This window comes from Odocoileus virginianus, chromosome 3, assembly GCF_023699985.2.
Source record: "Odocoileus virginianus isolate 20LAN1187 ecotype Illinois chromosome 3, Ovbor_1.2, whole genome shotgun sequence".
NCBI classification, from domain to species: Eukaryota; Metazoa; Chordata; class Mammalia; order Artiodactyla; family Cervidae; genus Odocoileus; species Odocoileus virginianus.
This window is the reverse complement of record NC_069676.1, coordinates 7430007-7445008: the sequence shown is the minus strand read 5'-3', so window position 1 is coordinate 7445008 and position 15002 is coordinate 7430007. Positions and strand designations below refer to the sequence as shown.

At 45.2% G+C, this 15002-nt stretch overlaps 2 protein-coding genes across 2 annotated transcripts in view; one reads left to right on the top strand and one right to left on the bottom strand.

Moving 5' to 3' along the window:
* The window catches only part of SLC1A6 (solute carrier family 1 member 6), a 161603-nt gene that overhangs the window by 139677 nt on the left and 6924 nt on the right, over nucleotides 1-15002 (bottom strand). The window lies entirely within an intron of this gene.
* On the top strand, nucleotides 1071-2701 carry LOC110142721 (olfactory receptor 1I1-like). Its single transcript, XM_020902043.2, has 2 exons — nucleotides 1071-1689; nucleotides 2376-2701. Exons 1-2 carry the CDS (start codon nucleotides 1074-1076, stop codon nucleotides 2699-2701), a joined length of 942 nt encoding a protein of 313 aa, XP_020757702.2. The 5' UTR covers nucleotides 1071-1073.

Genomic DNA, 15002 nt, shown 5'->3' with positions numbered 1-15002 from the left:
TGGAGCATAGACTTCAGCCTACATGTAGAGCTAAGGCAAGACTGCTAATACGGATCTACCATCGATGTAATCATAATTAGAGAAAAGTTCTTGGTCCTCATCAGGAAGCCCAGTGAATAAATTTACCTGCTGGATTCAAATTAAAATGTGAAAAGTGTGTTTATGCACATTTATGTTCCCACCATTTTGCAAGAGTTTTCAACACTGATCCTCAAGGCAAAAAAAAAAGAAAGAGGGAGTCTGCCTAGTGATCACATTGTTGTTTAGTCCCTCAGTCGAACTCTTTGTGACCCCATGGACTGCAGCATGCCAGGCTTCCTTGTCCTTCACCATTTCCTGGAGCTTGCTCAAATTCATGTCCATCAAGTCAGTGATGCCATTTGACCATCTCATCCTGTCATATGCTTCTCCTCCTATCTTCAATCTTTCCCAGCACCAGGGTCTCTTTCAATGAGTCGGCTCTCCGCATCAGGTGGCCAAAGTATTGCAGCTTCAGCTTCAGCTTCAGTCCTTCCAATGAATATTCAGGGTTGATTTCTTTTAAGATTTAAAATGCCCCTAACAAACTTGAGTTTCATTGGAAGAGCAGAAGAGTATAATTCATCCTATACCAAAAGTCATGAACCCCAAATTGATGCTAAAATTATGTCTCACTGATGGAAGAATGAAAGGGAGGGTGGAAGGAAAGATGAGGGGAATGGAAGAGAAAGAAAAACAGAAGATAATCATATTTGGATTTGATTTCTCCCAATTTTGTTTTCCATGAAACTGCTTCACTGAAGAGAAACAAAGGTGTTTATGAACAATATACCCTTGGGACAATTGTCTCAAAACAATATACCTTGAGATAACATGGATTGTCTCAAAACAACTTAGTTAGATCTTTGAGACTGTCTCAAAAATGGGTGGCTTTGGGGAAACAAAATTCCATGGAAGGGAGCTATAAGAATTCCATGAGTTTTCACAGAATGTACAGGTCTGTAGGGAGCTGAGACTAGAATTCCACCTCTGACTCCCAACTTTACATCACTTCCCTCTGCCCTTGTTTCTTTCCTAACAGACACTGGCTATCCATGGAGCTAGAATACAGAACAGCAGTCTCAGAATTCCTCCTCCTGGGACTCTCGGAAAAGCCAGAGCATCAGATCTTCCTCTTTGGGCTGTTCCTGCCCATGTACCTGGTCACCATCTTTGGAAACCTGCTCATCATCCTGGCCATCATCACAGACTCACACCTCCACACACCCATGTACTTCTTCCTCTGTAACCTGTCCCTCACTGACATCTTCTTCTCTTCCACCACCATCCCCAAGATGCTGGTGAACCTCTGGACTCAGAGCAAAGCCATCCCCTTTGCAGGCTGTCTTGCCCAGATGTATGCCTTCCACCTGTTTGGGACCATGGACAGCTTCCTCCTGGCCGTGATGGCCATTGATCGGTTCATGGCCATTGTCCACCCTCTGCGCTACTTGACCATCATGAGTCTCCGTGTGTGTGGGCTGCTGGTGGTGGGGTCATGGCTGATCACCAACCTCCAGTCCATTGTCCACACCAGCCTCATGGCTCAGCTGACCTTCTGCGCTGGCTCTGAAATCCCCCACTACTTCTGTGACCTCATGCCCCTGCTGAAGCTCTCCTGCTCAGACACACACACCGATGAGCTGGTGATCTTTGCTTTCGGCATCATCACTGAAAGGGTGTTGCTGAACGATTAGACGCAGGATTGTTGGCCTCCAGAGGAGACGAGTTCAATCCAGGGCCAGAGACGAGGCTGGATCCCTCAGAGCTTTTGTGTAATAAAGTTTTATTAAAGTATAAAGGAGATAGAGAAAGCTTCTGACATAGGCATCAGAAGGGGGCAAAAGAGTACCCCCCTCCTAGTCTTTAGCTGTATGTTATATAGTCACTCACAGTCTGTTAATGAAAAAAAGTCATAAAATTTAGAATGGCACCAGATAATTCATCCCTGGCCATAAAACGATTGACTTGAATCTGTAGAAGGGCAGAATATCAACAAATAGTTTTGTTTACATAGATTAGGGGAAAAATATCTGAGTAAGTAAGTTAGGCCATTTGGCAGAACCAACTTGAAGATAGAGTCTGGGGTTCATTAACATAGCTTAAGACAACATTTCCATACGAAAAAGAAATGTATTGGTTAACTCAAGGTTTGAGAGTAGTTAGCTTCAGGTGAGACCAGGTGTCATGGCAACACAGCACTTTAAGAGAAACCTTTTAAATTTGTATAGAGAAGGAAAGACAAATCGCTGGTTTGTTTCTTCCTGCCACTTAAGAGAGATAAAAGTATCTGGCACCTGCAGCCTCTCTCCTCCATTTGGAGACCCCTGGCCTTCCTGCCTGTTACACTCTCATCTTGGGCATCAGCCCTCTCACATGCATCCTCCTCTCTTATATCTGCATATTCTGGGCGGTCTTCAGGATCCCTTCTGCTCTGGGCAAATGGAAAGCCTTCTCCACTTGTGGCTCACACCTCACTGTGGTGACTCTATTCTATGGCACCATCTTTGCCGTGTACCTGCAGCCAGCATCTCCCACCTCCTCGCAGAAGGATAAGGCGGCTGCCTTGATGTGTGGGGTGGTCATCCCCATGTTGAACCCCTTTATCTACAGCCTAGGGAACAAGGACATGAAGACAGCTCTGAGGAAACTGGTCTGCAAAGTAGTCGCATCTCAGTCTTAGGGCAGAATAGTTTTTTAGCACCTACCATGTTCCTTGGGCTTCCCTGGTGGCTCAGAAGGTAAAGAATCTGACTGCAATGCAGGAGACCCAGGTTTGATCTCTGAATCTGAAAGAGTCCCTGGAGAAAGGAGTGGCTACCCACTCTAGTATTCTTGCCTGGAGAATCCCATGGACAGAGGAGTCTTGTGGGCTACAGTCCATGGGGTCACAAAGAATCTGACACAACCAAGCCACTAACACTTTCACTATATTCCAGGACCACTGATCAGTGCCTGAGATACAGGAATACATCTCATCTCTGCTCTCAAGGCATTCAGAATCTGGTGGGGGATGAAGACATGTCAGTAAACTGTCACAGAGCAACATGGTGATTGTGTCATAAGAGATGATGAAGTGAGTGATACAGAACAGGAAAGATGGGTTTTTCTCCATGATTTGTTACCCCTCAAGGGCAGCATAGAGAAGACTTTGAAGTAACCTTAAACTCTCTGAGGTATTGAGCTTACAGGATTGCTACATGGGTAATCCTTATTGAAGGAAAGATAAGCTACATTCAATTTTAATACTGATAAAGACAATGTACATTAGAGAGATATATGGCCGTGTTTCCTAATGACTTGGGGGAGGAATCTGAGAGCATCTGTTGGGATTAGCTCACTAGGTGTTCGTTCAGAAGTGACCAGTCTCTCTCCCAGAGGGGACCTAGTGGTCCATAAAGTAGCCCCCTCAGTCCTCGGGCAGAATAGCTGTTCAGCACCTCCCAATGTTCTGTGACCATTTTTCAGTGCATGGGACACAGGAATATATCCATTGCTGCTCTCCAAACATTCAGAATCTGGAGGGAATAAAGATATGTCAATAAATCATCACAGGTCAACTTGGTAATGCATCATAAGAGAGAAATAAAGTGCCATGGGAAGGGAAAGTGAAAGAAAGTGAAGTGAAAGTGTTAGTAACTCAGTCCTGTCTGACTCTTTGCGACCCCACAGCCTGTCAGGCTCCTCAGTCCATGGGATTCTCCAGGCAAGAATACTGGAATGTGTTGCCATCCCCTTCTCCAGGGGATCTCCCCAACCCAGGGATCAAACCCGGGTCTCATGCAATGCAGGCAGATTCTTCACCATCCTATTTTTGCCATGGTTTACCTTCTTCCATGAAGACCAGAGTAGCATAGAAGACTCCGAAGTAGCCTGAAATTCTCTGAGGTTTATAGGATTGCTATGTGGATAATCCTAGTGGGATGAAAGACCAGCTCCTCTCAGTTTACTATTGATAGAACAGTGTGTATTAGCCACGTGTATCATATCACTGTGCTTCGTAAGTGACTTGGGGGAGGACTCTGAGAGCATCTGTTGAGATGAGCTGACTTGCTGTCCAACTCAGCCACCATCATTCTCAGACTCACGGGGAACCTAGTGGCTTGACTTTGCACGAGGATCACAGTCTTAAACAGGCGTCTCGTGTCCCCTAGACTGGGATATAGGAGGTGCTGGCCTTTGGATCCTAGGGATTGTGATTTAGCAACCCGATACTGGATCCTGGAATCTGGGTTCTTAACAGGCTGTCCAGGTGGTCCTGAAGCAGGCAGTCCACAGACCACAGTGGGAGCACACTGGCCCTGGACAAGCTTCAGAGTCCATACGTTTCCTGTGATTCCATCACCTGACTCCAAACCCTATATGATTCTATAGGTGCTGACAGCAACAAGTGGATGCAGCGAGCTAGGATGCACAGAGAGGTCGGGTTAGGGGTTGAGTTGTGTCCTCCAAAGAGATATGTCACAGCCTAATGTCTCAGTCTAACCCCCAGCACCTCAGAAGGTGACCTGTCCTGAAAATAGGGTCTTTTCTAAGGTAACCAGTTCTAATGAGGTCATCAGGGTCCTAATCCACTGTGACTGGCACCCCTATAAAAAGAGAGAAATTGGACACAGACATGTACCAGGGAGAAGGCCACGTGAAGATGGAGATGATGCTTCTACCAGCCAAGGAATGCCAGAGATTTCAGGAAACCACCGGAAGCTAAGAGAAAGGCATGGAACAGACTTTCCATCACCACCTCCAGAAGAAATAAACCCTGCTGACAACTTTGATGTTGGACTGCTGGCCTTCAGAACTGCTAGAGGATACACTTCCGTTGTTTAAGCCACATAGTATGTGATACTTTGCTATGAAGCCCCAGCAAACTAGTACCGTTAGTTTAGGAAGGGCTGGCATCGTGCAAAGACCATGCCCAGATATATCCTCTCAAGCGCTGACTACCCTGAGTTCTGGTTAAGGGAGTCTGTGCTACAATTGGAGAAAACCTGAAGGATTCAGATTGCATGAATTCAATTTCTTGGTCTCACTGTGATGACAATGAGGATACCAATAGCTGAGATTTAGTATGTGCCCTGCACGGGGATCATCCCTTTAAATACACTATCTCATTAAATTTTAAACAGAAAGCCTACAAGAGCGGTCCCCAACATTTTTGGCACCAGGGACCAGTTTCGTGGAAGACAATTTTTCTAGGGACCAGGGTGTTGGCAGGATGGTTTCAGGATGATTCAAGTCCACTACATTCATTGTGCACTTTACTTCTATTGTTACATCAGCTCCACCTCAGATCATCAGGCATTAGATCCTGGAGGCTGGGGACCCCTACCTTTATTACAAGGTAGGAAATGTAACTCCTTATTTTACAGATGAGGAAACTAGACTTGAAAAGTGCAGCTTTCTATTAAGCAGTAGTGAATGTTCAAACAGAGGACCCATTCTACAGCCCCCAGTCTCAACAACACACAATATTGCCTAGAATTTGGTGCCTAAAGCATGGATTTACCAACTGCAGTCGGTGGGCCAAATTCAGCCAACAGCCTGTTTTTGTGTGCCCTGCAAGTTAAGAATGGTTTTTACATTTTTAAATGGTTGAAAATTTTTTAAAAGAAGACTACTTCATGACACATTAAAATTATGTAAAATCCTAATTTTAGAGCCCATAAAGTTTTATGGGAACAGAATTGGACCATAAAGAAGGTTGAGGGCCGAAGAATTGATGCTTTTGAACTGCGGTGTTGGCGAAGACTCCTGAGAGCCCTTTGGACTGCAAGATCAAACCAGTCAGTCTTCAAGGAAATCAACACTGAATATGCATTGGAAGGACTGATGCTGAAGTTGAAGCTCCAATACTTTGGCCACCTGATGCGAAGAGCCAACTCATTGAAAGAGACCATGATACTGGGAAAGATTGAGGGCAGAAGGAGAAGGGGGCAAACGAGGATGAGATATTTGGATGGCATCACTGACTCAATGGACATGAGTTTGAGCAAATTCTGGGAGATAATGAAGGACAGGAAAGCCTGACATGCTGCAGTCCATGGGGTGACAAAGAGTTGGACATGTCCTAGTGACTGAACAATAACAACAACAAGCAACACTCATTAATTCATCATCTATGACTGTTTTGGGGCTTCCCAGGTGTCACAGTGGTAAAGAATCTGCCTGCTAATGTAGGAGATGCAAGAGACACAGATTCAATCCCTGAGTCAGGAAGATCCCCTGGAAAAGGAAATGGCAACCCACTTCAGTATTCTTGCCTGGAAAATTCCATGGCCAGAGGAGGCTGGTGGGCTACAATTTATGGGGTAGCAAAGAGTCTGACATGACTGAGCACACACACACACAACTCTTTTCAAGCTACAATGAATCCTGTGCAAAATCTAACATGTTTACTATCTGGCCCTTTACAGGGGGATTTTCTGACTTCTTTTTAAATTAATTTTTATCAGAGTAGAGTTGCTTTACAATGTTTCATTAGTTTCTGCTGTATAGCAAAGTGAATCAGCTGTACATACACATTTTTCCCCTCTGTTTCAGATTTCCTTCCCATTTTTAACTGACCTTTCTTCTATAGAAAAAGGAAAGCCTGATACTCAGTGGTCCTTGAATCACAGTCATCATTATTATGGGAAGCTTGACAGAAATAAAGACTCAGACACCATGTCAGATCACTTAAGTCATCATTTTAACCAACCCAGGGGAGTTATATGAGCCTTAAAATTTGAGGATCACTGGAATAGATGGGGGTAGAGGACAGCTGCGGCGATCTGGGCCCTAAATATGTCTTCAGGGACATGAGATATACAAATCTGGGGCATTTTTCCCACAGGCATTTTCCATTTTTCCCTGCCCTGGACAGGGTCATGGAGAGGTTCTACCCAAAAGCTTTAAAAGCACTGCAGCTACAGTTTGAGGAAGTGGCCAGCAGGTGGCAATAGTGGAACATCACAAAATGGATTAAAAACTGCTTTTGGGAAACACAGATCCCGGCTCCTCTGGGAGGGAACAGCATGTGCAACCTTCCCAGGGTGGGACAGAGCCTGGGTTGTTCAGAGAAATCATGGAGACCGGTGTGTCCTTAGACTGCAGTGAGGACAGAGGAAGTGGGCAGGGAGCTGTGGTCAGACCTCACCAGGGGGAATTGGACTCAGGATGAGGGGACCATCATGGGGTTAAGCAGGAATGCAGGAGGGCAGGGGCTTCAGAACAGACCTGTTGCTGAGTCCTGCCATGCGTTAGTGATGAGCAAGCTTTTTCTGTAAAGGGCCAAAGGGTAAATGAATATCAGCTTTATGGACCACAAGGCCTCTGTCACAATGACTCAGCTCTGATGCTAAAACGAGGAAGGCAAAACCTCAAGAAAAGGGCGGGGCTGAGCACCCATGAAACTTTATTTATAGACACTGAAATTTGAATTTCTATCATTTTACATGTCACAAAATATAGTACTTTTTGAAGGTGTGGTACATATATGAAAGTATGAAAGTCAAATTTGCTCAATCTTGTCTGACTCTCTGCAACCCCATGGACAGTAGCCTTCCAGGCTCTTCTGTCCATGGAATTCTCCAGGCAAGAATGCTCGAGTGGTTTGCCATGCCCTTCTCCAGGGGATGATCCTCCTGACCCAGGGACTGAACCCATGTCTCTCACATTGCAGGCAGATTCTTTACCATCTGAGCCACCAGGGAAGCCCAAGAACAATGTAATATGACTCAGCCATTAAGAAGGGTGAAACCGTATGGCAGAAACCAACACAACATTGTAAAGCAATTTCCCTCCAAATGAAAAATAAATTTTAAATAAAGAATGTAATAATGGCACTTGCAGCAACATGGATGGACCCAGAGATTCAGTGAATAAGTCAGACAAAGAAGGAGAAATATTGTGTGACTTCCCTTATATGTGGAATCTAAAAAGAAATGATAGAAATGAACCTACAAAACAGAAAGAGACTCAGAGAACGAACTTACGTTTGCCAGGGGGCAGGATGGGGGTAAGGAATAGTTAGGGAGTTTGGGATGGACAAGTACACACTGCTATATTTTAAATGGGTAACCAATAAGGACCTACTATATAGCACATGGAACTCTGCTCAGCATTACGTGGCACTCTGGCTGGGAAGGGAGTTTGGAAGAGAATGGATACACGCATATGTATGGTTGAGTCCCTTCCTTGTTCACCTGAAACTATTACAACATTGTTTGTTCATCAGCTATCCCCCAATACAAAATAAAACATTTAAAAAATAAGTAAATAAAATGGATAACTAACAAGGACCTACTCTATAGCACAGGGAACTCTGCTCAGTGTTATGTGGCAGCCTGGATGGGAGGGGAATTTGGGGGAGAATGGATACATGCATATGTATGTATGAGTCATTTTGGCTGAGTCATTTTGCTGTCCACCTTAATCACAACATCGTTAATCAGCTATACTCCAACACAAAATAAATAAAAAGTTTTATTAAAAATAGTACTTTTTTCCCATTGCATTGAAAAATGCATTGAACTCATCAAATTAATGCAGAAAGATTCTCAACTAATATTTACCTTCTGTGTATTCTGCTCCCCCAAATGATAGTGATAAAATGTAGCATGGAGTGGAGCTTTTGTTTGCTTGTTTTAAAGAAAGTAAAAAAAAATATTGCAGAAATGCATCTGCTGTTTGGGTTCTAGTGTCTGGTACTCCTCCTCAGCCCTGCCCCTCCAACATAGTTGCCTCTCTTAATACGGCTGGCTATGAGACAAGTGCTCGGGCCTGGTGCACTGGGAAGACCCAGAGGGATCAGGTGGAGAGGGAGGTGGGAGGGGGGACCGGGATGGGGAATGCATGTAAATCCATGGCTAATTCATTTCAATGTATAATAAAAACCACTGCAATGATGTAAAGTAATTAGCCTCCAACTAAAAAAAATAAATGAAAAAATTAAAAAAATTAAAAAATAAAATTAAAATTAAAAAAAAAAATACAGCTGGCTACCTTGCAACCGTGTCCCTAACCACTAGGGCCACCTGGGAAGCTCTACCTGCAACAGTTGTTCCCAAATATAGTAACTACCAAAATATCTCAACTATATCTCAAAAAGCGAGGAGAAGGGGATGAGAGGATTAGATGGTTGGAAGGCATCACTGACTCAATGGACATGAGTTGAGTAAGCGCCAGGAGTTGGTGATGGACAGGGAAGCCTGGCGTGCTGCAGTTCATGGGGTCGCAAAGAGTCAGACATGACTGAGCGACTGAACTGACATCTTGAAAAGAGGAAATCAGGAAGAAGTTTCCACCTTCTGTATTAACTGTCTAATCCCTAACTAATTTGCAACCCAGAAAATCCTGTCTAAAATCTGCCATCTAGTATGGGCTTCCTAAAATTACAAATCACTGGACATGTTAATCCTATGGTCACATCACTAAGTATTCCCTCACAAACACTAGGTTTGAAAGCCTTAATTACCAAATAAAATTATCAACAGTAGCATGAAATTTGGTCCATGAACTGTAGCCTTTTATTTTCAATCATGGGGCTCAGCAGCTGCTCAAAATTTACTTGTTGAGTAAATTAAGGAATGAATGAACTGATGGATGGATGAGAGGACTGATGGATGGATGACGCTGGCCAGTTGCTGTTCAGTCACTAAATCATGTCCAACTCTTTGGGACCCAATGGATATAGCAGGGGGCGCCTCTGTCCTCCACTATCTCCCAGAGTTTGCTCAGATTCCTGTCCATTCAGTCGGTCATGCCATCTAACCACCTCATCCTCTGCTGTCCCCTTCTCCTTTTGCCTTCAATCTTTCCCAGCACCAGGGAAAGATTCCTTGGCCAGTATGATAGTACAATAACATTTCTTTCTCTCCATATGGGATTTTATTGGGTATTCGGATCAGTTTGAGAGATTCAGACACTGAGGATCACAGAGGGGAGCTGACTGTCCCAAGGTCACATGCTGAATCGGGTGGGGTGGGGAGGAATTCCAATCCAACCTGTGTGACACTAAAACCTGATCCCTCTTGCATCATGATGTTGGACAGCCTCCCAGGCAGATGACTTGGAACAGCTCAAGTCCTGCCCCATGTGTGGTTCTCAGGAGGCAAAAGTCCTCACCAGATCTGCTGCTGGGAGTGGCTAGAAAGCCACTCCAACAAGACACAAGAACGGACTCAGTAAGACTTGAGCCCAAGGTCCTAGAAAGGAAGTTCCTACTTCCAAATGTACATTTATCAGGGATCTGTGGAATCATTTCCCTCTCTGTGAATCTGTGTAGTGGGAGGTCTCCCCAAGACCACCCTCAGGTTCAGTGATTCACTAGAAGGACTCACAGAACTCAGCAAAGTTGCTGTATTCGTGGTTTATTGCAAAGAAAGGATACAAATTAAAATCATCAGGTGGGATGAACTGGGAGATTGGGATTGACATATAAACATTGTTGATACTATATATAAAACATATAACTAACGAGAACCTACTATATAGCTCAGGGAACCCCACTCAGTCCTCTGTGGTGACCTAAGTGGGAAGGAAATCCAAAAAAGAGGGGTGTGTGTGTGTGTGTGTGTATGATTCACTTTGCCATTCAGTAGAAATTAACACAACACTGCAAAGCAACTATACTCCAATAAAAATTAATTTTAAAAACTTAAATGAAAATAATACCAGCAAAGGTAAAAGGCACATGGGGCAGGGTTCAAAAGAGACCAGGCTCTAGCTTCTAGTTGTCCACTCCCTGTGGTGTCATGTAGACAGTGCCTAATTCCCCTAGCTAACATGGGTGAACAACACACATGGTGTACTGCCAACCAGGGTAGCTCCTTCTGAGTGGCCGTGCCCAGGTTTTCATAGGAGACCAGTGTACTCCTCTGTTCAGGTTGACCCCCCTACCTCTGGGACAACGAGCACCTATGAAGCCCTGGTGGCCACACCAGCACCCCCAGGCCCTAAAAGCTGGGCACCAGGGCAGCTCTTGGTTTGACTTCAGGTGGCCAATTGTCAAATATGTCCTGGGGCCTGTGCAGACACCTGGTCATCAAGAGAGCCAGCAGACCTGCATCTAATAATAAAAGCAAGGTAGGCTGAGTGCCGAAGGATTGATGCTTTGAACTGTGGTACTGGAGAAGACTCTTGAGGGTCCCTTGGATTGCAAGGAGATCAAACCAGTCAATCCTAAAGGAAATCAGTCCTGAATATTCATTGGAAGGACGGATGCTGAAGCTGAAGCTCCAATACTTTGGCCACCTGATGCAAAGAGCTGACTCACTGGAAAAGACCCTCGTGCTGGGAAAGATTGAAGGCAGGAGGAGAAGGGGATGACAGAGGACAAGACAGTTGAATAGCATCACCAACTCAATGGACGTGAGTTTGAGCAAGCTCCAGGAGGTGGTGAAGGACTGGGAAGCCTGGCGTGCTGCAGTCCATAAGCAGGGAAGGGGGGGCGGTCACGAAGAGTCAGACAGGACTGAGTGACTGAACAAGAACAACCACATAGGCAGGGCTTCCTTGGTGACTCAGTGATAAAGATCACACCTGCCAATGCAGGAGACATGAGTTCAGACCTGCAGTTAGAAAGATTCTCTGAAAAGGAAATAGCAACCCATTCCTATAATATTCCTGCCTGGAAAATCCCACGGACAGAGGAGCCTGGCAGGCTACAGTCTAGGGGGTTGCAAAGAGTCAGACACAAGAGTCACACACAGCTTAGTAACTAAACAAAAACAACTTCACGGGCAACAGGGGGCCCCTCTGTCCCTCAGTTTCAGCTCTACAGCTGCCCGGCAGGGCTTTTTCATGGGTCATCAGGAGGCTCTGGCCGACATATGCTGCCCCCTCTGATTGCCTTCCCGGCAATACCACATCCTGCCTCAGGAAGCTGCCTCAGGGGAACTCAACCACCCTCTGCCCCCTCTAGATCCTCAATGCTGCCCCAGTGGACATCTCTGGGCAGCCACTCCTTCCTTGGTACCTCTGAGGACTAACTCCCAGTCAGAGAGACCTGTGCAGCCTGTAGAACTTGCCTTGTCATCCTGGAAGATGAGAGATGCCAGTGAGTCTCCATTGTGGGAACAGCTGCAATGACAACAGGAGGTAGAAACTCCCCATAATCAGCTCCATCTTTCATTTCCCAGGAAGTGAGGACCCCCAGAGAGGTAGCAGACAGGGGACTTAACCCACAGACACATGCCTCGTCCCTAGAACCTCCTACTCCCATAACAGGGGGAGTTATTCTTCCCTTTGAATGGATGAGGAAATTGAGGCCTCGAGAGAATGTCTTCATTTGGCATCTCTCAGCAGCTGATCCTGTGATAAGGATTCAAGGACAAGGAGTTTATTTGGAAAGAGATCTACAAGGACTTCCCTGATGGTACAGTGTGGTTAAGAATCTGCCTGCCAATGCAGGGGACACAGGTTCAATCCCTGGTCCTGGGAGATTTCACAAGAAACAGGGCAAGTAAGCCCACCAGCCACAATGACTGAAGCCCCCATGCCCTAGAGTCTGTGCTCCACAAGAGAAGCCATGCAATGAGAAGCCCGCACACCACAACTAGAGAGTAACCCCTGCTCGTTGCAGTTGGAGAAAGCCTGCGCACAGCAATGAAGACCTAGCACCACCATAGATAAATAAATAGTTTTTTTAAGTGACCCAGAAAATGCTCAAGGGTTTCCCAGGCAGTGCTAGTGGTAAAGAACCCACCTGCTAATGCAGGAGACACAAGAGATACAGGTTTGATCCCTGAGTCAGAAGATCCCCTGGAGGAAGAAATGGCAACCCACTCCAGTATTCTTGCCTGGAGAATCCCATAGACTGAGGAGCCTGGTGGGCTACAGTCCACAGGCTCACAAAGAGTTGGACACAGCTGAAGTGACCACACACACACACACACAGAAAATGCTGAAAGGGAGGTGGAGAAGCGAGACAGGGAAGGGAAGGGAATCAGTAAAGAGTGCACTGATCTGCAAGTTTCCACTGTGGGTTGCTGGGACTCAATCTCATGAGGACCTCTGAGAGTCAGTGCAGAACACACACTTTAGTCAATCCACCTGAAGGGTGAGGAAGGTAGAATACATATTCATCAGCTTCCACTGTCTGCCACAGAGGTGTAGAGCTCCACTCAAACCTGACCTGCCCCTTCTGCCTACATTTCAACAAATCCCTGTATCTGCTGAGGGCTGATTTATCCATCAGGCATCATAAGCATAGTACATCAGCCAATGATGTGAATATCTGGAGGAAAGAAAATACACAAACATGCACACAAACCAAAATCTGAACAGCAACTAGCAAAATTCAAATGAATTATTGTACAAACTTCACGTGTGAAGCTTAGCACTCATAACTATTTCATAATGTACAGTTTGTAGATCATTTGTTTTCACTTATCAATAATTTCTGAGCACTGAGAAAGAATCATAGCCAACTGTGAATTAAATGAGTTACAGGTAACCAAATAAATGCAACAGGAAACATATAGAAGCTCTGTCATTTACCAAATAATAACAACAAATATTGATGTGACCTGTGAGTGTCCTTTGATCATTTGATGTGATATAGGTGGTAAGAGACACAGGTTTGATCCCTGAGTCAGGAAGATCCCCTGGAGGAGGGCCTGAAAACCCATTCCAGTATTCTTGCCTGGAGAATCCCATAAACAGAGAAGCTGGGTGGGCTAACCTCCATAGGGTCACACAGAGTTGGACATGACTGAAGCAACCTATTACACACACACACAGTGGAGCCAAGGGCTGCTCTCACCCCTACATCAGTCTCCAGCTCTTCTGAGTTACCGTACCCCCAAAGGACCGTAGTCCTGCAGTCCCTCCCTTCAGCTTGTGAAGAGGTACTGTCTTGACTCCCGACCCCTCTCTCCACTGTCAGCAGTTGCCTCAAATCTGATGGTGTGCACCCCACCCCTCTCAACCTCACTTCTCCCAAATACATACAACCAAGAAAACTAACAGAGCCTAAGAGACCTGTGGGACACCATCAAGTATATCAATATATGCCTAACAGGAATCCCAGAAGGAGAGAGGCGACAGGGGCAGAAAGAATAGTTGAAGAAATAATGTCCCCAAAACTTCCCAACATTGATGAAAGACATGAATATACACATCCAAGAATCTCAATGAACTCCAAGTAGGATAAACACAGAGATCTATATCAAGATTATTATCACCAAACACACACAACGTCCTCTGTCCAAGCCTCTACCACCTGCCATCTGATCTCCCACCTGCACATTCAGCAGTAAATAAGACAGACAAGTATCACCTCGTGCAGCCCCAGTCTGAACAAGGAGACACATAAACTAGAACAAGTCACTAGAACTATAGGGTTCAAGCCATGGCAAGTGTTACAAGAAACAAAGGGATTCCTTGGTGGTTAAGACTCTGTGTTTACAATGCAGGAGGCATGGATTTGATTCCTGGTTGGGAAACTAAGATCCCACATGCCATTTGGTGCAGTCAAAAAAACTTTAATTTAAAAAAGAAGAGATGAATCACAGTGATGTAATAATGGCTGGACAATGGTAGGTGGTCAGGGAGGTGAGAGCCTCCTCAGGAAATGCCATTGGACCTAAAGGATGAGAAAGAGGCAGCTTCAGAAGAACCAGGACTTCCTAGCCAGAGGGAACTGCATGTGCAAAGGGCTTGGGGTAGGAACAGTTTGATGTGAAGAAGAGCCAGACAGGAGGTCACGGTGGGTGATGAAGACAACCAAGGATATGAAGCCAGAAGTCTTGCTGGGACTGGATTTTATTTGTGGGAATCTGGATTTTTATTTTAGGTGGAGTGAGCAGTTATGGGAAGACTGTTCAGCAGGGGCATGCCATGATCTGATTTTGGGTTTTTAAGTCCACTCTGGGCACTGCATGGAGAATGGAATATAGGAGTAAGATGGTTAAATTTTCCAAAACAGCCAGAAAAACATCTCCCATTCCACATTCTCTTGCACAAAGACTGTTACAAGGTCACTGTGACACACCACCCATTGA

Coding starts and splice junctions, on each gene's coding strand:
- LOC110142721 (XM_020902043.2), top strand. CDS start 1,074: ATGGAGCTAGAATACAGAACAGCAGTCTCAGAATTCCTCCTCCTGGGA. Junction 1,690..2,375: donor CTTTGCTTTCGGCATCATCA/CTGAAAGGGTGT, acceptor ACACTCTCATCT/TGGGCATCAGCCCTCTCACA.